This window comes from Scophthalmus maximus, chromosome 7, assembly GCF_022379125.1.
Source record: "Scophthalmus maximus strain ysfricsl-2021 chromosome 7, ASM2237912v1, whole genome shotgun sequence".
Lineage (NCBI taxonomy): Eukaryota > Metazoa > Chordata > Actinopteri > Pleuronectiformes > Scophthalmidae > Scophthalmus > Scophthalmus maximus.
The window spans coordinates 2,151,417-2,171,837 of NC_061521.1; the positions used below are offsets into that span (position 1 = coordinate 2,151,417).

The window sequence follows — 20,421 nt, forward strand, 5'->3', positions numbered from 1 at the left end:
GTGTGTGTGTGTGTGTGTGTGTGTGTGTGTGTGTGTGTGTGTGTGTGTGTGTGTGTGTGTGTGTGTGTGTGTGTGTGTCTGTTTTCTGCCCCCTGAGTGTGCTTGTATTTTGGTGTGTGCGTGCGTGTGTTCGTGCATACAGTACCTTGGGCTTCATCAAAATTTCATTGATGCCCAAGCTCATTAAACATGAGTGGAGAGTGGGATTCTGGGTAAAAAACATATGACCACTTCTGGCCTCCCACAGCCTCTACTCTGCATAGTAACACATCAGTCAACAGTCGAGGTGTTTGAGTGCATGTGTGCGTTTGTACTCTGTCTGCCTTCAGGAAATAAATGCTGATACTTCTGAGTTGAGAAAGGGATCTTCCCCCTTTATTTTATATTTTTTATATTTTGTCGGTCACACCTTGCCCCTCTTCCTTCCCATTTTTTTAAAATCCACAGAAGTTATTTTGAATTCTGGTGGAGATACCAGACGTGTCAAGCTGTACTCATTTTATATTATATACATTATTTTCTTGATTAATCAAGAATAAAAGATAAAAATGACCTCAATCAATATTATCAGCTAATTGATGAATCGACATATAATTTCAGCCCTAAAACCCTTTAAAAAAAAAATGAATTCCTACAGTTTATTGGTTAAATTCTCTTTATATAATTAATTAATTATTTCTCTTTAATGTAACAATCTATCAAACTATCTTGCGAGAGATAGATACTTTTTATGAAAGCATCACTCAATTCTTTGCCGTGGCATGTGTTGTTTTAAAGTCCGACCACTGTACAGTAAAATGAGCTCACCTTGCCGGTCCTGTTGATGGTGTAGTCTCCCCTGCCGGGTCTGTTACATAAGAACGGCCTGCTTCCTCACTGATGTCAGTGTAATGTCAGGACTCTGACCCTGCTGACGACACAGACGCCCCGGGCAGTCTAACCCCCCGCCCTCATCCCCCCACCCCTCGCAACCGATCGCAGAGATATAAATTGAGTGATGGATTTTGGAATCGCTCCCACTGTGGCCGGTCAAATGAAATGGTCTGCAGACGTGACGCCGCAAGCATCCACTGATTTGTACATTTCACTTAGACTGTGGTTTCAGTTTGTGCAGTGCGACCACAAAGTATCATTGGTGTGTGTGTGTGTGTGTGTGTGTGTGTGTGTTCGTGTGTGTTCGTGTGTGTTCGTGTGTGTTCGTGTTCCTTCTCTCGCAGACTTCATATAAACCAGTTGTAAGACAAAAGAACAAACAACTGTCTCCCAGTAGGTGACACATTTGTTGTTGGGGACGCATCAATAGTACTTTTCCGACGCTGCTGAAAGCGCTCTGTGTTTAGCTTGTCTGTCAATACTGAACATACTGAACAGAGGGAATACAGAAACAGCATACAGTGCATTATTTGAGATTGGCAAATTGTTATTTTTCTGTTTTTTTGAGTTGCTATGGTCTTAAATTCTGGAGCATCCGGAAGTTCCACATCCCCTTTCACAGTAAAAGCCTTGAAGCAAAGAAATGATGATGACTTTTATTGTGAAGCAGGTTGAAGGAAGTTTTGATATGTAAATATTGAAGATGATTTTGTGGCGCACATAACGTTTTTTTTTTCAATCAGAAAATCAGCAAGACAAAGAATCAGCTCCAGGTCTTTTTGTCATGATGTGCACAGTAAGAGATGCAGGGACAGGCTCCGGTCTTTAACGAACCCTTTAAACTCCATAATTATTCAGCATCAAAACACAAATTCATAATGACTTGGTATTTATGTAGCTCTAAACATGAGCTTTATTAAAAACAGCGAAATAAAGACGCTGTAATCAAGAGAAATTGCAACAGACTCCTCCCTGTCTTGTCACTGTTCTATTTTGCACTACCTTGATTCATAAGGTGAATATAGCACACACAGTTTCTCAGTCGGCTGCGGCCCTGCGTTGAGTTAAAAGGCTTTTCACTCCACCTCCAGTCAGGAATTCCCAACCGTAACCGAGTGCTTTGCTCATTGTGGGATTTGTTGGGTTTTCCCTGTAATATTGTAATATTGACCTCACTATGTAAAGTGCCTTGAGACAATGTATGTTGTGATATGGCGCTATACAAATAAAATTGAATTGAATTAACCTCCCGACCGTGGCCTTCGGGAGAAGATGGAATTCAACATCCCCTCTGTTGTGGTCGAGTTTTGGGTGATTAAAAAGATCATTTCAGTTCAGTCTTGGTGACACGTTGAACATGGCCTTGCATTGCACAAGTACGAGGGCAGGTTGTCGCCCTGTGTGAAGGCAGCCGAGCAGAGGAGGCAGGAATCGTCTGTTCTGCTGGTTTTCACCCTTTCTCATCTTTCCCTTTTATCCTCCCCCTCTCTCTCTCTCTCTCTCTCTCTCTCTCTTCCTCCTCTCTCTCTCTCTCTCTCTCTCTCTCTCACTCTCTCTCCCCCGTCTCTCTCTCTCTCTCTCTCTCTCTCTCTCTCTCACTCTTCCCCCTCTCTCTCTCTCTCTCTCTCTCTCTCTCACTCTTCCTCCTCTCTCTCTCTCTATCTCTCTCCCCCCCGTCTCTCTCTCTCTCTCTCTCTCTCTCTCTCTCTCACTCTTCCTCCTCTCTCTCTCTCTATCTCTCTCCCCCCCGTCTCTCTCTCTCTCTCTCTCTCTCTCTCACTCTTCCTCCTCTCTCTCCCTCTGAACCCATATTCCTCCCTTTTATCTCTAATTTATGCTGAACGTCCTCCGCACGCCCCCATCCGTGGCTCACCCTCTGTTATCTGTTTCTCTTTGTCAGATCAAATCTTTTTTGCGCATATTGATTTCCCCCCAGCAAAGTGAAATCCCTCATGATTGCAGGTCATCGAGTGTCATACGCTCCCCCTCACTCGCTGCTAGGATAGCTCTCTGATTCAGAGTTACAGTAACAGACAACCATCACCACTCTAGATACCGATTGAGATTTATGTGGGCAGCCATATAGCAATGTCCCCGTCTTTCAGGGCAGGGGGTTCGGGAGCTGACGAGGGGGAGAGGGTTTCTCCACACAACTGGAAGTTAGTAACTGTGGTTTGACCTGCTGATGTGTACCAGCAGGCTCAGCAGTCGCACAAAGGACACAATTATGGTACTTTGTAAACTCTTAATGCCAAATGCAGCAGTTGGGCCAAAATGTGTGCAAGCTCCCAAAGACATCACTCTGTCAAATCTGAAAAACAGGCTTGATGCACCGATTTTTAGAATCAGTTTGGCCTCACACTTAATTTAATTCCAGCGCTCAGCATCACAACCAACATTTTTTAATGGACCTTATACTACGGTAAATCACCTATTGATGCTCGTTCATCCGCGACAGCCTTGGTTGTTTACACAATTCGCTTCTCTGCGCGTCGTGGTATAAACCCCGCCCATTATCAGATAACTGGTTGTGATTGGACCGGCAAGTTTTCTGCAGGAGGGAAGTCACTTCCCCATGGAGGAGATCCAGATGTATTCTGGAAGAGCAAACTAAATGAGCTCCCAGAATACGTCTAAATCCCAGGCTAGCAAAACCCCCATCATGTGTTATTTTTATTTCATAATTGAAAGTTTCTAATCTTCTTATCAAGGAGCTTTTCCTGTTTATTGGTACAGCCACTTACAAAGGACTTTGTTAAAGTCAACTTGAACAGCTGGTTGAAAAATACAAGCACCTTCAAGACATTGAATGAAATGCAACGGGCCCTTTTCACTATTTTTGACATTTAGAGACTGAGCAATGAATCGAATTATCAGAAAAAAGAATTAAGTGATTAACTGTAAATTGTAAGCCTAAATGTACATAAAGAGGCAAGATAGTGCAGTGAAATGTCACCGTTTGCGTTTTTGTCAACTGCTGTGACTGTTTCCCCGAGGAGACCTATCGTCATGGTTGAGGACCTTTTCTTTTCTTCATTTACTTCTGAGCTGTCGGTGTCACCTTGTCCATCTCATGTGTCCAGCGTGTCACCCTCTGCTGGGTTTAAATGTCACTGCCACATCGCAGCTCGTCCACTGATAATTTGGGATGATCGAAGTGAAGGGGCGAAGCAGAAATGAGTTAATCGGCGCGTTTGTGTGAGTGACAGAGGGGCCTCAGGACAGTGCATCAAGGGAAGATACACCCCTGCTGACACACACACACACACACACACACACACACACACACACACACACACACGCACACACACACACACACACACATATCCACTGAAGGGCCCTCCTGTGATTCTGGGTCTTCCATATCTCCGGAGACCAGAGAAGGATCCTTACCTTCAGTCAGTGGCGTCTCTAATTGGCCCCTCGTTCGATGCGGTTCGCCAGCGCGTCTCTACTCTGACCCAGAAAAACCAAATGGAGATTGGAGTCAACGAGGAAGCGACTCGGGGGTGGGAACGTAAATCAGGTCGGCTACCACTGGAAGGAGCCGCTGAGCCGTCGATGCTCCGAGGTCTAATCTTTTTTTCATTCATTTCTTCTTGGCACAGGATTGTGGTTGTGAGTACGTCAGAAGACGCCGCGAGGCAAAGTGCACGTCTGTAAATTCAGCACGATAAATAGAGGGTTCACTGCATTTCTCCCTGTATTCGTCAAGGGGTTTTTCACTTTCTAATTTGGGGACTTTCAGCTGCGTGACATCTCCCAGAAACCCACAAGCCTTCTTTATTAACCCAGGAACGTACCAATTTTAGTTTCTGGGACACAGTTGCTGGCCTCAAGAAATCCCTGTTTCCTTTTTTTGTTCCTTTTTAAGCATAGGCTTTTCAAGTTTAGGTCAATATGAAATCATATTTTTGTGATATAATCTTTTGTTTTTATTTTACAAATCCCTGTTGTCCAAATTTTTTTGTCCAAAAAAAGGAATCATTTCCTGTGGTTATATGGTTGTTGTCATATCTTTAAGTCCTTCAACGCTTTTCTGTCAAATCCTGAATGTGGCAAACTGTGATCCATTCTGGGTCCAACGGCGTTTGAAGAACATCATTTGTTTGATTGTGAAATTCTTTCGTGATTACATCCATCCCTCATAATAAAAGTCACGATATGAAACACTGAACTGAAAAGAACAGCCGTCAATCCCAAAGTTCAGAGCTCGTCTGAATGTGCCAATGCCAAATTTCATTGAGCAAGGCACCGAGCCCTGTTGTCACACACTGCATCGGTCCCGAAAAGAGATCACGGAGGTCGGAGCTACTTCAGCCTGAAGGTAGAGAGGACGGACGGGACGCGGTGCCGTCGACAACACTGCCTCGACCCCGTGCTATACTGAAACGAGAGCCCGCAGAGGGAGAGGTCGATGTATTGACGCGGCCGTCCTCCCGGCGAGCCGCGGCACAGACGTGACCGGCAGCTGACAGGAAGTGTTGATTAGAAGCCCTGCGGCTGGGAACGGGCACCACTTAGGACTATTTGCAGGAGAAACCGCTGCAGCCTCAGCAGCTGGGATTGTGCTCCTCCAGGCTCTCTGCCGGTTCCGTTTACTTTCATCAAATTCTACTGAACCACTGCTCACTGCAGACTGCAGGATGTTACACTGAATAAATGGATCATTATTAACAGGACACCATTATATCCATCTTTTACTGTAGATGCATACAGATGTTACCAGAACAATACATCACAATACCACAATTTGGATTTGAAGGCGCAGCGAGTACCAAGTCCACGGCCCCGGGAAGCGGCGAGGTCCGGGCGAGGGGGCGCTGTAAAGCTCGCTGCCGGAGCCGCTCGCCACCTTCGCGCCCAAACCTTTCCAAGCCGACCCAGAGCCGGTCGTGTTTTTTGGTTTGTTCGTTTGGTGTTCGTGCTGCAGCTTGCGCTGCTGCCGCTGCCGGTGGTATCACTTGCTGCCGCCATTGTTGTTGTTTGATTTTCTCTTCTTCCTTTTTAAACTATGGCCGTTAATCTAGTTGTTTGGCGTCCCAGGCCTAATATCAACTAGTTTTGTTGTTGATTTGAGGTTCAACTAAGACTTGTTTTCATTGTTATCCATCTGTTAATTATCCTTTCAATTCATCTAAATGTTTCGTCTCAACCTATCCCAGATCAATTGAATAAATAAGAATTCTTGGTTCAGTTCCAGCCAAGGGTATTTGTTGCATGTCTACTTGTGTATTGTCCGGTAAAAGCAAAGATGGAAGAATAGAAGATTGAAACTATGAATTGATGGTCAAACTTGATCTTGGAAATCATCCAATGTACTAATCAGTTCATTGTTTTTTCAACCTGGCGCTGAAGGTAAAGGTCTTGCAGTAGCTCTCTGAGTACATATGGCAACTGGACTCGCTTTGGATCGGTCGACTGTCTTGGATGAACATCACTTGCGTCTCGTGACCTGGACAACTTGAAATCTTCAGACACTCCTCTGTAGGGATTCAGGATGTTTGTACAGAGCTCGGACGGGGGTGTTCACGTCTTACACTCAGTACATTTTTTAGAAAGCAAACAAAGCAGTTCTGTGATGAACAGTTGGCAGAGAGAGACGCTGAGCTGATGTCAGGATTCATCTAGAGCGTTTGTTGGGACCGATTAGAGCGCATTCATGTCATGCTACGGCCGTCTTCCTGCATCCGGCGGGATACAAAACGAGAAGAAAAGAGTCTTTTCTTTTCATCTTTAATTTATCTGGCCAAAACCAGTGTACCTCTAATTATTTTGGGCTGTGAGGTTCGCTTCAACAACAGCTACTGCAGTCCTTGTCAGCCACTCTGTTTTCCATGATCCCCACATTTTCCATTTCCTTCCGTCACCCCTAACCTTCTGCCTTTTGGAAACATCTCGAGCATCAGACACTTGAATTGAGCACCCTCAGGCTCGTCCCTCTCTTTCCATTCAGTGGTTGCTGGTGTGTGTGTTTTTTATGGACATGAACAGCTCCTCTGTTTGCCGTGGTGAATTTTGCGGCTGGATTGGCTGCCGGCTGCTGACGAGATGTTCACACAGTCAATGAATAGAGCTAAATGAGACACTTGAACGTATTAAATGGTGCTCTTTTCTCTGCCATGTAAAGTTTGGAGTACCCTCAGCTTGTTCATTTTCCTCAGGGGCCCTTCTTTGGCCCAGTTGTCTTTTTCCCCCCACAGCATCGCCGCTCTGTCTCTGACTTCTCTCTCATCTGATATTTATAAATGGTTGCTTCTGTCCTACCATGCATAGTAGGACAGATGCCATTTGTCATTTCTCCACCCTTCTCATCCCACCTCTACCTTCTTCCATCTTCTCTCGCAGTCGTCAATCACCCTCTCTCTGCTCTCTCTCTCTCTGGCTGTGGTCCCTGAACCCTCTCAACCACTGAGTGCATGCCTGTAAAGGTTGATGCTAATAATACTGACTGAGATCTCACTCCGAGCCCTCCACCACTGCTGCACTTGTAAATACTGTCGAGTGACTGTTTCTCCTCTTGTAAATACACTGACATTAACCCCCCCCTCCCGAACCAGTGGATGAACATCTTCTTTAAAGTGCATTAAATGGTGATGGCTGGAGCTCGAATGTGCTCGGCTGAGGTTCGCACTGTAAGTGAAACATGGACATTTACGGTTTAGATATTACATCCCATCTCATTTCAAACATCAGAAATATGAATTGTAATGCTAGTGAGTTTTTTCTCTCACTCTAGAGCCTCTGCTCTAATGACATCCGATGGATCTATGGGATCAATAGAGCCGAGGGTCCGACAGCTGATCGGGTCTCAAAGGACCGAGCTCCTCTGGCCCTAGACCAAGATGATGTAATAGGGTGACCCCTGACCCTGAGGCTCAAAGCCAGGAGATATCATCACACCTCCCCAGAGCTCCAAGCATGAAGAGAGAGTCCAAAAGAGTGAAGTTAGGAAAGATTGGAACTCGCTTTTTTAAAAATAAAAGGTTTAGTAAAATATTATTTTGTAAAATATTAACAAACGATGACACTGACCTCATATGTCAGTTTTGCAGTAATGTAAGAAAGAGAAACGAGAGGCCAATAGAAATCCATTGGCGGCAGCGCAGACAATGAAAACCATCAAATACTCTCGTTTGAGAAGCGAAGACTGGCGGTATAAATATTTTTGGAACGTTGATTTCCGATCTATATAATATTTGCAGCTCGAATGACATTTTCTAATTATTTTAATCATCAACATTGCTTAACAAAAGAAAACGAGAAATTGTATTTGGGGGAAAAGAATGTTTTATCTTTCGTGAATACACATCAAGTAACACACTCAAACCCCTTCAGTGGGATAAGTAACGATCCGGATGTGGAAGTAGAGCCGCGGCCGGCTCACTGAGCTGTAACGGGTTCTGGCTCTGTAAATATTTACAGGCAGATCCTAAAAGAGTTGGAGGGCGATGTAAAAGACGGCCTTACGTCGCTCTTGATTATTTACACGGGAGCTTTGCAGATCACCGCTCTCAGATGGTTCCGATGGTGCCTTCAAGGACACCATTAATTGGTTTACGCCGCTCGTTTGTGATGATTTGCAGTTTTTCTTGGTTTCTTGACAGAATCAATCATCAATTTCCGGGGGTTTGAACAGTTGGTGGGATAAAACAAGTAATTTGAAGGCACCAACTTGGGAAGTGTAGCGGACTTTTTACAGCGTTTTTTGACATTTTTGTAGCAAAAGATTGATTATTTGACCGCGAAAGGTTTATTTGCAGCCCTCGAGTTCCTGACGTCGACTGGCTGGGGTTGTATTTGGTGCGGGCAACAACTCCTCGAGTGTAGTTTCAACTGTTCCTAAAGTGATAAATGGTTGACTGTCGACGCACGCACGCACGCACGCACGCACGCACGCACGCACGCACGCACGCACGCACGCACACACACACACACACACACACACACTCAATTCGATTCCATCTTCCCTCTGTGGTGTGTTTATGTTGGCCCCTTCTCACAGCCAGAACATCAGCATCGAGCGCCGACTCGGTCTTCTCGGGCGGCACCATCAGTCTTGGTGCTCCTGTGCTCTTTGGATGTGCCCTTGAAATGTGTATTGTATTGCATTGTAAAACTTGACTCTTCCCCTTCTCTGGCAAAGCCTCCCGCAACACCTTCCTGCCGGCCGCTCCTCTCCGTCCCTGCTGTCGCTCCCTCAGCCTCTCGCGCTTTGTCTTTCCCTCGCCTCCACATTTAATTTAAATGTCTCTCGCCCAGTTATTAAATATTCCTCCCTCACCAACCATCTGTTGCTGATAGATGTGAATCACGACTCTTTCCAGACAAACCGTTATTTACTCGCCCGCGCCCTGCTTTGTGAAAGAGAATGTAGAGATGTAACAAGTATTTGGCCTTGACAAGAGTCGACTCGGTAGAGTCAATTTTAAATCAATGCAATAAAGTGTTTTCTTTATCAGTGTGTTTCCATACCACCCTCTCCTTCTCTTAACTCGACATGTCTGCGTGCATGGAATTTGTCTGGAGGTTTTCTGCCTTTTCCCCAGTCTGAATTACTCTCCCTCACCACCACTTATGGTCGGAGTGTTCGGTGTCCGTGCAGCTGCTGCACTGCGGCCAAGTGGGGTATTGGTCGGGTATTATCTGACCGTTGGATTACTGCGAGTGGTCATCTGGTTGTGGTCGGCGTGATTAAGGGCAGGTTTTCGAGAGGGCTAATGTTCCCGTAACTCTACGCAGGAAGCTTCTGCTTGAGGCAGCAGTTTGAGTAACGCTGGACTTCAACGGCAGCTTCCTCACAGGATCTGTGAATCGACATTGAGGATGATGGACGGTTGTGAATGTCATCATGATCCCAAACCAGGGTCATGAAAATGTACTGGTTAGAGTGTCTAACATGCATCTTCTAAGTAAAAAAAAAAAGAAAAATATAGTATTCAGGCCTTTACTGTATATAGGTGTAATTATTTATTGTTTACACTCCATTCTTGTGGAGTGTGGAGTGGTCCAGACACAGAGTACGTGTTGCCGGGGGATCAACCAATAGCCCTTTGAGATCTTTTGATGAAAAGGGCACTATAAATAAAATGTATTTATTTATTTTATTTTATTTAACCAATGAGAATAGACAAAAATATTAAACCAATCAAATTACAGGTCAGAGTGTGACTCAGACATTGGATCTGGCTAAAAACTTAAAAAAAGATGAGGTAAGACCTAAAGTTAAACTAAATAGGACATTATAGTGAATAATATTAAAATCGGAGTAATTTAAATAATACACCTAAAATATAGAACAAATCTACACCAGAACTGTGGATGGAGAGTTTTGAAGTTAAACGTTCTTTTTTGACCCAAACACTGGATCTGTTTTTGCCAACTTCCTTTGTCCGTCTATCTTTGTCTCCCTTTTCTTTTCTTTTTTGTTCAAACTTGGTGTCACACCTACTGTGTCTCCCCACATGGGACTGATGGGAACCTTCACCCAGTTACCTGAGTCATGACGCCGCTTCACATCACTTTTATTTAACCATTAAAAGAAGGGAAAAGCTAAAATGATAAGAGGTATATTTGTTTGCTTCTGAACTTTGGTGAGAATGCAGCTCTGTCCACATGCTGATCAGAAAGCATCACAAGCTCACTCTGTTTACATTCTCTTGGAAGTCGAGGCCGGAAGATGAATGGTGAACATTTGAAGTTGCAGCTGTGCAGTTGAAGAATTTCTCAGCCGTGGTGGACATTTGCAGAGTTAAATCCCCCACGAAAGGATTTAAAAAAAAAAAAGCATTTGGCAGGTGCTCAGTTTCAGGCCTTGGACCAACCCACGGTACGTGGCCTGGCCGCGATCGCCCTGTTGAACACTACACTGTAATGACACCGCAAGCCCGCTGCTCTCACCTCCGCGCCAGCTCAGGCGACGCTATCTCCCATCTCCGTCTCGTCGTGTAACCCGAGAGCAGCCGTGCCTGCCGCGGGGCTGAGTGGTTGTGGAGTCAGGCAGGCGGGCTCACGGCGGTCAGTGGTGGGGGTGGGGGTGGGGGGGCTCAGGGGCTGGACCACAGGACAGAGGAGGGAGTAGGAGAGGCCCGAGGCTTAGGCAGGGGCTGGGAAGCTGAGAAGTCTCACCATTATTAGCCTTATTATGACCATAAATATGCGCATGCGCTGTCATTATTTGATTGTTGTCAGGGGACACTTACTGAGGGTGTTTAACATTTAAGGAAATGTCAGACTAATAAAATAAGTCTATAGTAACAAGAATGAAAAACTACACTGTGATACGTCAACACAGAAACCTCCATAAGGACCGCTGATACACGCCCACTGAAACATACCTATAAAATATCAGAAGTGGTTTTGAAACGATCTAACTCACAAAGTGTGACCATTCTAGTTTGATGTGGTGATTCAGATTTGAAGAATCGATGATCTAACTGGGGTTAGGATGGAGTCACAGAGTGAACACGTAAATGATGTTGTCCGTCTCCCCTCCTCTCTCCCCAGGCTCAGAGGAAGGAGGTGTTCCTCCAGGAGCGATACGGACACTACAGCCTGACCGACCCCTTCTTGGCACTTCAGCGGGACTTTGAATGCGGCGTCCCCGGAGGAGCCGCAGAGCGGCGGCCCATGGGCTCCAGCCCCATCTCCGTCCTGGAGGCCGTCATGGCGCACTGCAGGAAGATGCAGGAGCGTATGTCCGCCCAGCTGGCTGCCGCCGAGAGCCGCCAGAAGAGGGTAAGATGCCAGGGAGCAGGAGGGGGGGGGGGGTTCTGTTAGTGGTGGAACAGAGACCTGAAAGTGAAACTAGAGTATCACCTGTATTGGTGCGATGGGAACGTTTCATTCCCCAGAAGAACATTGCGCTATTATCTTTTACCCTTTGTGTCATGGAAAACAATATTGTAGTCTCTTCAACCAGCAAAGAGAAAGGAAGCTGAATTTAGTCCGACTGAAAACTGCAGCATGCTGTCAAAACAACATTTAATAAAGAAGGGACCAAAAACTAACGAGCACTTTTCAGCTAAACTGAAGTTCCACACTCACGTAATAAACAAGTGAAGTAAAGACAGGTAATGAAGTGCCAATTATCAGTGTTCATATTTTACGTTGGCATTTCCATGTCATACTTCTGGCCCCTGAACGCACCATTTGCCTATCAACACCAATCCCATTGTGTTTGACTTTCTTGCCTTCGGAATTAATCTTAAAGTGCAGATGAAGCTAGTAGGAATTCTGTCATTAGTGTTTGAGGTATCCTGCCGTAAGCAGAAGATAGATTATGAACTGCTGGTAAAAGTGGGGGAATCACCAGATTTAATCAAACAGCTGACACATTTCCCTCTGTGTTGAACCAGGTCGAAATTCATTTGCATGTATCTCCTTGTGTGTTATACCAGTTCAGAGTAACTGCTGTGAGTCAGTCTTCAGAGGAAGTGAGGGAGAAATGGGATATGGCTCGTGTTTACGTCATCTCCCGTTTGACCAGATTGTGTTTATTTACGCTCGGCCCAAATCTCTGTGGCTGCAGAAAGATGTGGGAAAGAGAAAATGGCATGCCTGTCTGTGAGTATTCGTGTTTGGCTGTATGAATGGCTATTATATGAACCGAACCTGGACTGTAGGAATAGCAGTGTGTGTATATTGTGTGAGCTCAATTCCTATTTTCTATTGTCATATCTATTTCAGTTGGTTGACTATATGTGTGTGTGTATGTGTGTTTGTCCCGGGTCTCTTTTGGATTATGCGCCATAGTAGCCAGATGTCTGCTATGGCTTTTGTCCCCCCTTCTCTCTCCCCTCCTCTCAAAGTGTTTGGATTTGAGGCTGGCAGAATGAATGTGGATGAGTAATAAAGAAAATAGTGTGTGTGTGTCCTGTACATGAACTCTGTAAGAATAACAGAGATGATTTAGTTTTGAGCCAAATGGAAGCTTCATAGTCACACACACACACACGGAGGATGAGGAGCTATGACAGGAGAGTTCAGAGTTGCCTGGTTTGACAGGAAAGCTGGTTAAATAGATTTTGGGACTGAATGTGTCTTAAGGTTGTTTTTGCTTCCATCCATAAAATGTGATTGTACAGTTTCAGTTGTGCATCCTCTTATCATTTTACTCTGAGTTTTCACTCTCAATTACCTTACTCTGGGGCATAAAGACATGTATTGTCTTTTTATTTTAACAAAAATATGTGTTCGAGGTTTGCCAATGTAACATACAGTATATTGTAGTTTGATCTGAGAGAATCAGGAAATAAGATCATGTAATAACTTAAGGGCCCAAGAATCTGTCAAAAACTATTTGATGCAAATTTTAATGCTTGATGCTTTTTCGATATTTGGTCCCATGGGCACTCGTCAGTCGACACCGCTACACGTGTCACTTGGAGGAATTGTGCAGTTTGGACTGTTCACGGCTCAAATAGTTCTAGACTAAAACCTGACCGGGCTCGTGTCTATACACGAGGACTGATGAGTCGTACCCTCCAACTGTTCAGACGCATTACCATCTGCCCCGAAACACTGAGGCCAATCACAACCATTTATCTGAAATGGTTTGGGTTTGACACAGAGCAGCGCCGCGGAAGCGTTTCCGTCCACAAAGAGGGCTGCCGCTGATAAGGAGACGTCTGTTCAATCGGCTGTGGCGACGGTATTAAATGAGCTGAAACTGTTTTCTGCACTTAGAAAATGAGTGGTTTGTTGAGGCATCAAATGATGCATTGCTGATTAATCATAGGATCATCCAAAAGATTCCAGAGGCATTTGGTTCTGCCACTGTTTACTCCGCCCCATGGAAATCAAAAATCCACCAAGGTTGCAGAACCATTCACAGAGACAATTCCAATTTCTTCATACTAGACGAAGAGGATGGTGTTATGCTGTGCTTGTATCTTGTATCCTGTATCCAGAAGCTAAAAAAAGACACTAAGCCGTGTTGTATATCATGTCTTTTATGTTTGTCTGATCTGATTTAAGTGCGCTGTTGAACCAGTATCAAATTAGGTCTGTGATCATTTTGGAAACACTGTTTTCAAACCATGTCCATCCATTTTCCCCCAGGATTTGGTTTTGTTCATGATGACATGATATTGACCACACATTAAGAATTTTTTTCTTGAATCTGAGTAACATCAATGCGTGATATCACATACATTTCTGTGACAGTCAAGGTGTTGTGATATGGAAAATGCCACATTTTGGTTGATGCCAACAATTACAAGTTTTTCAGCTTTTAAAGGCTGACAGTATTTTCATCGGTGTGGACAGGGATGATGGTGAGCTGACTTATGTTTTCAGTGTTATTCAGAACTTCCTTCCCCAGATGTTTGGTTTGGTAAAAACTAAAAGGAAACCCATAGTCATTTCCACAACAATGACCAGAAACATAGCTATGGAAACCAACCTTGACCTTGGGAGGTTTTGCTTCCTTTGACCCTAAACATCTGTGCAAACCCGAGGCAGCCACCACAAAACAGCGGTTTGCCCTCTTGCGCACAAAACAAGTGTCACCACTGATTGCACAGTCGCACCTAAACTTTTAACAACGGGATATAAATGACTCATCGGGATAATTACATAGAACAATGACAAAACAACAAACCGACACTGCTGACAGACTCGGGCTCAGCGTACTTAGAGGGATCTTCTGGTTGCTGGGTAGAGTGAATTTCACTCGGATTGCCGGTGCTATCTTTATCCCCCCTCCGTCCGTTTCCACTCTTGTCATCCTCTGGTGAGTGAGTTGTTGAATTATCCATGAGGTCTTAGGCAAGCTGAAGGCAGGCGGGCATTTGTACGTAACACTCTGAATCGGTTTGTGGGCACAATGAAGACACCCCCACGCCCTCATCTCGTCCGCCATGAATCAGTCATGAATTTCGGAGGGAGCCCCCGCCGCGTCCAAGCACCAGCGCTCACACCGGCGAGGAAGAAATGTTGTACTTGTCAGTTTTGTGGGTAAACATGCTGCCAAAGTGGTGTTGACGTTGTGTTGTCAGGCGGAATTTGGAAGCAAAGTTTAGAGACCACCGGTGCTGAAATTCCCTTTTCCTTACGTGGCACTCGGGGTTCTCTCATCACCAATTCTCCACAAAAGCTGGATCGGCTGCTTTATTGTCCAGGGAGCAACAATGGTACCTGAGGTGACTCCAAGTCATCTCCACAAAAAACAGTTCCAGAGGATGACAGCAGACTGAGCTTAGGTTTATGGTTGACACTTTTGTCACACACAAGCTTTGCTGTCTCTATCATTGCACACACATTGAGGAAGGTTAACAACTTCATGGTGCTGGATGAACCCATCAAACGACGACAACCTTCTCAGAAGAGGTTTTTTCTAAGGAACACATTATGATTTTGGATCCTAATTCTGCATTCAGACAACGCAGCCCAACGATAACGCCGCGAAAAAACCTGTTTGCTCAGTTTAGACGTTTGTGTTAAAGCATACTGACCCCATTTTCAACAACAAAGTAGTGGACAGAATTTCAAAAGCTTTTCCAGCACTTGGGTCATCGTGTCATCACTGGTGGCCTTTTCTGTACTTAATTGCACACAAGCAATGTCTGTTGCCTATTGTGTAATCACCTTCACAGCATCCCTGAATTTGTTCTTCGGCGGCATTAGGCCGCCTTACAACAGTCATAATCCTCACCCAATTAGCACCTCGGCGTAGCACCTCCTTTTGAGCAGCAACTGGCGTTCCCTCGACGCTGCCCCCCCCCCGCTCTCAGACCCCTCGCTCCTCCTCGGCATCAGCTGGTGGTGACACGTACTCCCTGATGGTTTACAACAGGGGAGGTGGAGGAGTTGGAGGAGGACAGCGGGGAAGGGCGGGGGGTGGCGGTGACGGGCGGCCGTCTCGTGTAAGACGGGGTTGGCGTTGTGTCGACTCTTTTGTTTCGGGGCTTGTTAGGGCGATGAGCAAATGGTTGCGGAGCCGCAGTTAAGCCCTTTCACCCTCTGCGAAGCCAGCGCTGAGCCAACAATAGCAGCAACACTCCAGATATAGAAGCTTCGGCTTTGACCACTCATCGAAATTCAACCGTATGAAGATACTCAGTCACTGTGAATAGATACATTTGACTCTTTCCCTAAGCCACCCCGTGGATAATTAAAGGGTCTTCTGCTTATCCATCTAACTTTCCTGTCTGTTTAATTGATTTAAACCAATCTCATTTTTATTTTAATCAGATTTGTTGATACTGTCTGGCTTGTTTTAGCTTCATGACTAACAGGTGACTCAGTATTCAGATTAGGGATGCATTGCTCAAGAATCCAAGCAGTTGAGTTGTCTGTCCAACACTGCAAAAATGACTATATCGAAGAAAAAATTCTGTGTTAATCAGACTATGGGTGATGTTTTCAGGACGAAGATTTGCAGTAAGTAGGAGGTTGTGGGTGTGACAAGGGGCTCGAGGGTAGCAAATGATACGTGTGAAATATGCCTGTCAGAGATATAAGATGTTTGACAGATACATGCGAGGTCCACGGAGCTCGTACAGCATGTTCAGACTGTGCCGGTGGCAGTTTGATTGATTGCTAGTGGACTGTGTTTGAAAACGGGAGGGAAGTAGATTCATGTTAGCAATTTCAGTCGTTTGGTAAACCCCCCTCCCCTTTTTTAGATCTTTCACTGCTGAGACTCATTTGTAGTAAGGATTTGTGTTTCCCTGCAAAGTTTGATGCTAATTTTGGGCAGTGGAACAGAGGTGGACTGAAATATTTTGGTGATATTTAAATGGTATGCCATTTCTCAAAAATCCAAAACTCACTATGCCCTCTGTCATAGACAGACAGTTATGCTCAGTCTCTTTGAAACTCCCCTGACATCTGGAAGACTTATCTCGAGGATATATAACCAAATGTTATCTTTTAAGGACCACACTCTTAATCACATTAAGTGTGTCTGGGAGAAGGTGTTGAGTGAAGGGCTGGACGACAACTGGTGGGAGAAGGTGTCAACCCCTCCTCGTCGTGTGCCTGTCTGAGTTTAATACTGTTCAAGGTTCTGCACCAAATTCTTCTTTCACATAATCTCTGTAGTCACAGGGGCGGAGGTCCCACCTGGTGCAGGGGTAGCTATTTTCGGAGTGTCCGACTAAAAGCCTCACATCAAGGCAACTACACGGTGTTGCTTTCAGTTGTCTTTTTGCTCTCAGAGGAATGTCATTACTTTGGAGGTCTTCGCCTTCTTCATCATTCATGATAGAGGATGTGATGATGTTTCATAAATGTCTTACCCTAACCCTAAACGTCTGATCCACGTTTACCAGAGACTTTTTTCCTTGTGATAGCTGCTCATCGTCTTATTGTGATCGTCTCATGGTGCTTCCCTACGACTAAGGCCACATGTATGAATTATCCATCCATCGTCTACCGCTTTATCCATTTAAGGGTCGCGGGGGGGCTGGAGCCAATCCCAGCTGACATTGGGCGAGAGGCGGGGTTCACCCTGGACAGGTCGCCAGCCTATCACAGGGCCACATACAGAGACGGACAACCACTCACTCTCACATTCACACCTACGGTCAATTTAGAGTCTCCAGTGAACCTAACCCCATTCTGCATGTGGGAGGAAGCCGGAGAACCCAGAGAGAACCCACGCATACACGGGGAGAACATGCAAACTCCACACAGAAAGGCCCTGGTTGGTTTGAACAGGGACTCAAACCCAGATCCTTCTTGCTGTGAGGCGAAAGTGCCAACCACTACACCACCGTGCAGCCCTGTATGAATTATAATTTGGATGATATGGATGCTGTGGTTATATGTAGATCACTATACTTAAGGCATGCATGAAACATTTCTCTGTTATTGCAGTAAGTCAAGACATTATTAACATGGTTAAAGCAAATGTAAATTAATATCTAAAAGTAATATTGAGATTTCCAACCTGTTCTTTTTCTCCTTTTTTACTTAATTTTTTTCAATGGTAAATGCTTGGTCTTTGGTGGGAGGGGGTATATTTAATGTTTTCTAAAAATGTTGAGTTATAATAATTTTCTTATACACCTGATGCCATCCCCTCAAAAAAATGCAATTAATTAATCTAAAAAAAGAAGACAAGATTCCTCTTGCAGTGAAGAAGCTGGAACAAGCAAGTGCTCCACTGTAGCTATAAAAAAAAAATGATCATGAAAATCGTGGACCATGAACTGTCAATGATTATCTAACTAATATTTTCAGCACAAGGGTTGTTTTTTTAGTTTACCAAGTCCAACGGAGATAACTAAAGCCAATGTATGGTCTCCCTGTTCCCCATGTTTGTGTGTATTTGGGAAACGTTGCTATTGCTCTATGCTGTAGCTTGACTTTGCGTCTGTTTCTTTCTTCCAGCTGGAGATGGAGAAACTTCAGCTCCAGAGTCTGGAGCAGGAACACCGCAAGCTGACAGCGCAGCTCAAAGACGAACGTGAGAAGAACAAGCACATCGTCATGATGTTAGTGCGAGAGTGCAAGCAGCTCGCCACGCGGGTGGTAGAGGAGTCGCAGCGCTTTGACGACCTCCAGGCTCGCCTGGACGAGGAGAGTCGCACCTCTGGCCGGTTGCAGGAGGAGCTCAGCACCGAGCGGCAGCGTAGCCAGCAGATGGAGGCCAAGATGGAGAAACAGCTGTCGGAGTTCGACACCGAGCGGGAGCAGCTGCGTGCCAAGCTGGGCCGCGAGGAGGGTGAGAGCCAGAGCCTGCGGCAGCAGGTGGAGCAGCTCAGGACTGAACAGGGCGAAGCCCAGGAGGCTGCCGCCGCCCAACCTGCTGCTGCCACCAGCACACCACCCACACCTAAAGCTCTGACGTCGGTTTCTGTAGCCACGGAGCCCATCAGCTCTCAAACAGCATCTTGCCAAACGGACCTGCCCCCCACTGAGTTGGAAGGTTCCAGGAAGACCCCCCTCTCTATACCAGTCAAACCAACCCCTGCCAACTATGTGGGCCTGAGCCTGCCAAAGACGTCCGGCCGGGGTATCGTCCACAGCAGCTCAGGAGGACTGACACAGACAGAGAATGGCTCAGAGGGCCAAGTACCCCACGGCGTACCGAGCGGGGTCAGCCCCCGTGTCCAAGCGGCCCGCTACAAGTTCCAGGAACAGGACCAAAACGGCACGGCGTCCCAGAGTCCTCCAGCCCGTGACCTCTCCCCCACCAACCGTGACAACTTTGCAGCCAAGCAGCAAGCCCGTCACACAGTCACGCAGGTTCTCTCGCGCTTCACCAGCCCTCCAGTAGGAGGTGCTGGACCCCTGCGCCCAGGCCTGCCCCACTCCGCCTCAGAGGGAGGTCCTTTTCCCGGCCGCCTGAGCCACCCTATCGGCCTCAAGTCGCCCACTGTGGCCAGGATCGACCGGGGAAACCCCCCCCCCATCCCTCCCAAAAAGCCAGGGCTTTCCCAGACCCCCTCTCCTCCTCATCCGCCCATCAAGGTGGTGGGGGACAGCAGCCGCTCCCCTGGGGCGGGCCTGAAACCGGCCACACCCCAGCTGCCGCCCAAACCCGCCCTGGACCTGGTCCCAGCCCTGACGGCCTCTCAGGTGGGTGCCTGCCCCCCCTCGCGCTCCCCGGGCCCTGGCCGGGGCCCGCAGCGGCAGCCGGCAGCAGCATGTGCAGAGTGCCCCCCCGTCCTCAGCCCTGCCATCACTGTCAGTAGCCCGTCCTCCATAAACCCCCCCTCCACCCCCTCTTCCATTAGTGCTCCATCCTCCCGTAGCCCCTGTGCCTCAGCAGGCAGCCCCCTGGCAACAGCATCAGGTAAAGGGGCTCCCCCACGCTCCGTCTCCCTTCAGTCCTCCCCGCTGCCTCTTCTCTTTGACTGTCTTTCCACGGCGCTAGCCTAGCATAGTGATCAGGTCACAGGGAAACCGGTCTGCCCACAGGAATGCAGTGCCGCTTTGCACACGGGTCAATTCAGTTTACTTGAGATCCAGTGTCTCCCACTGCACTTCTCTCTCTGCTCATCTCTCTTTCCCCTGCCCTTAATGTGCCCTCCCTCTGGGCGACCTTCACCTCCCATGTTGTCACTTGAGCCGCGTCGATCGTATGAGCCGCGGACATTGACAACATGTCGCTAACACGTGTGATGTGTCACAGCAGAAGGCGCATGTCAGGGTGAGGTTGAGGCAAACTAGACATTCCCCCTCTCTCGTACACTCGGATCAGTTGGGCCTTCCGACCAGTAACCCCTGTCCTCTCTGAAGCTGGTGCCAGAGGCTGCTCTCTCCTTCCCTCACCCGTCACCATCCTCTCGTAGCATGCCACGCCCCCGCTCCCACTACCTCTTCCTCTCCCTGTCTCAGCTTCCATTAACTTGTCCCTCAGAGCGTCTGTCCGCTCCGCCCGCCGAGTCATTGACAGCACTCTGTATGTGATTCAGTCATTTTTTTTATGTAAATGGTAGCATTCATATTGACCTTGTGAAGTGCGTGTAGTGCTTTGCTCGGTTGTACTGTGTAGAAATGGTTGAAGAATAATGCCAGTTTATTTCACCTTGGGTATCATTTCCTACGTCAGGGGTGTGCGATTAGTTACAGCGACGTTGTTCTTACTGTGAG

General features: G+C 46.6%; 1 protein-coding gene across 3 annotated transcripts in view; it reads left to right on the forward strand.

Annotated features, from left to right (window-relative positions):
- cttnbp2 (cortactin binding protein 2) overlaps window positions 1–20,421 on the forward strand; it is a 76,492-nt gene that overhangs the window by 24,288 nt on the left and 31,783 nt on the right. For all 3 annotated transcript variants that reach the window (XM_047333001.1, XM_047333002.1, XM_035641488.2), the window contains exons 3-4: window positions 11,380–11,610; window positions 18,214–19,621. In XM_047333001.1, coding sequence (XP_047188957.1) covers window positions 11,380–11,610; window positions 18,214–19,621 — 1,639 coding nt within the window. The remainder of the gene's footprint in view (window positions 1–11,379; window positions 11,611–18,213; window positions 19,622–20,421) is intronic.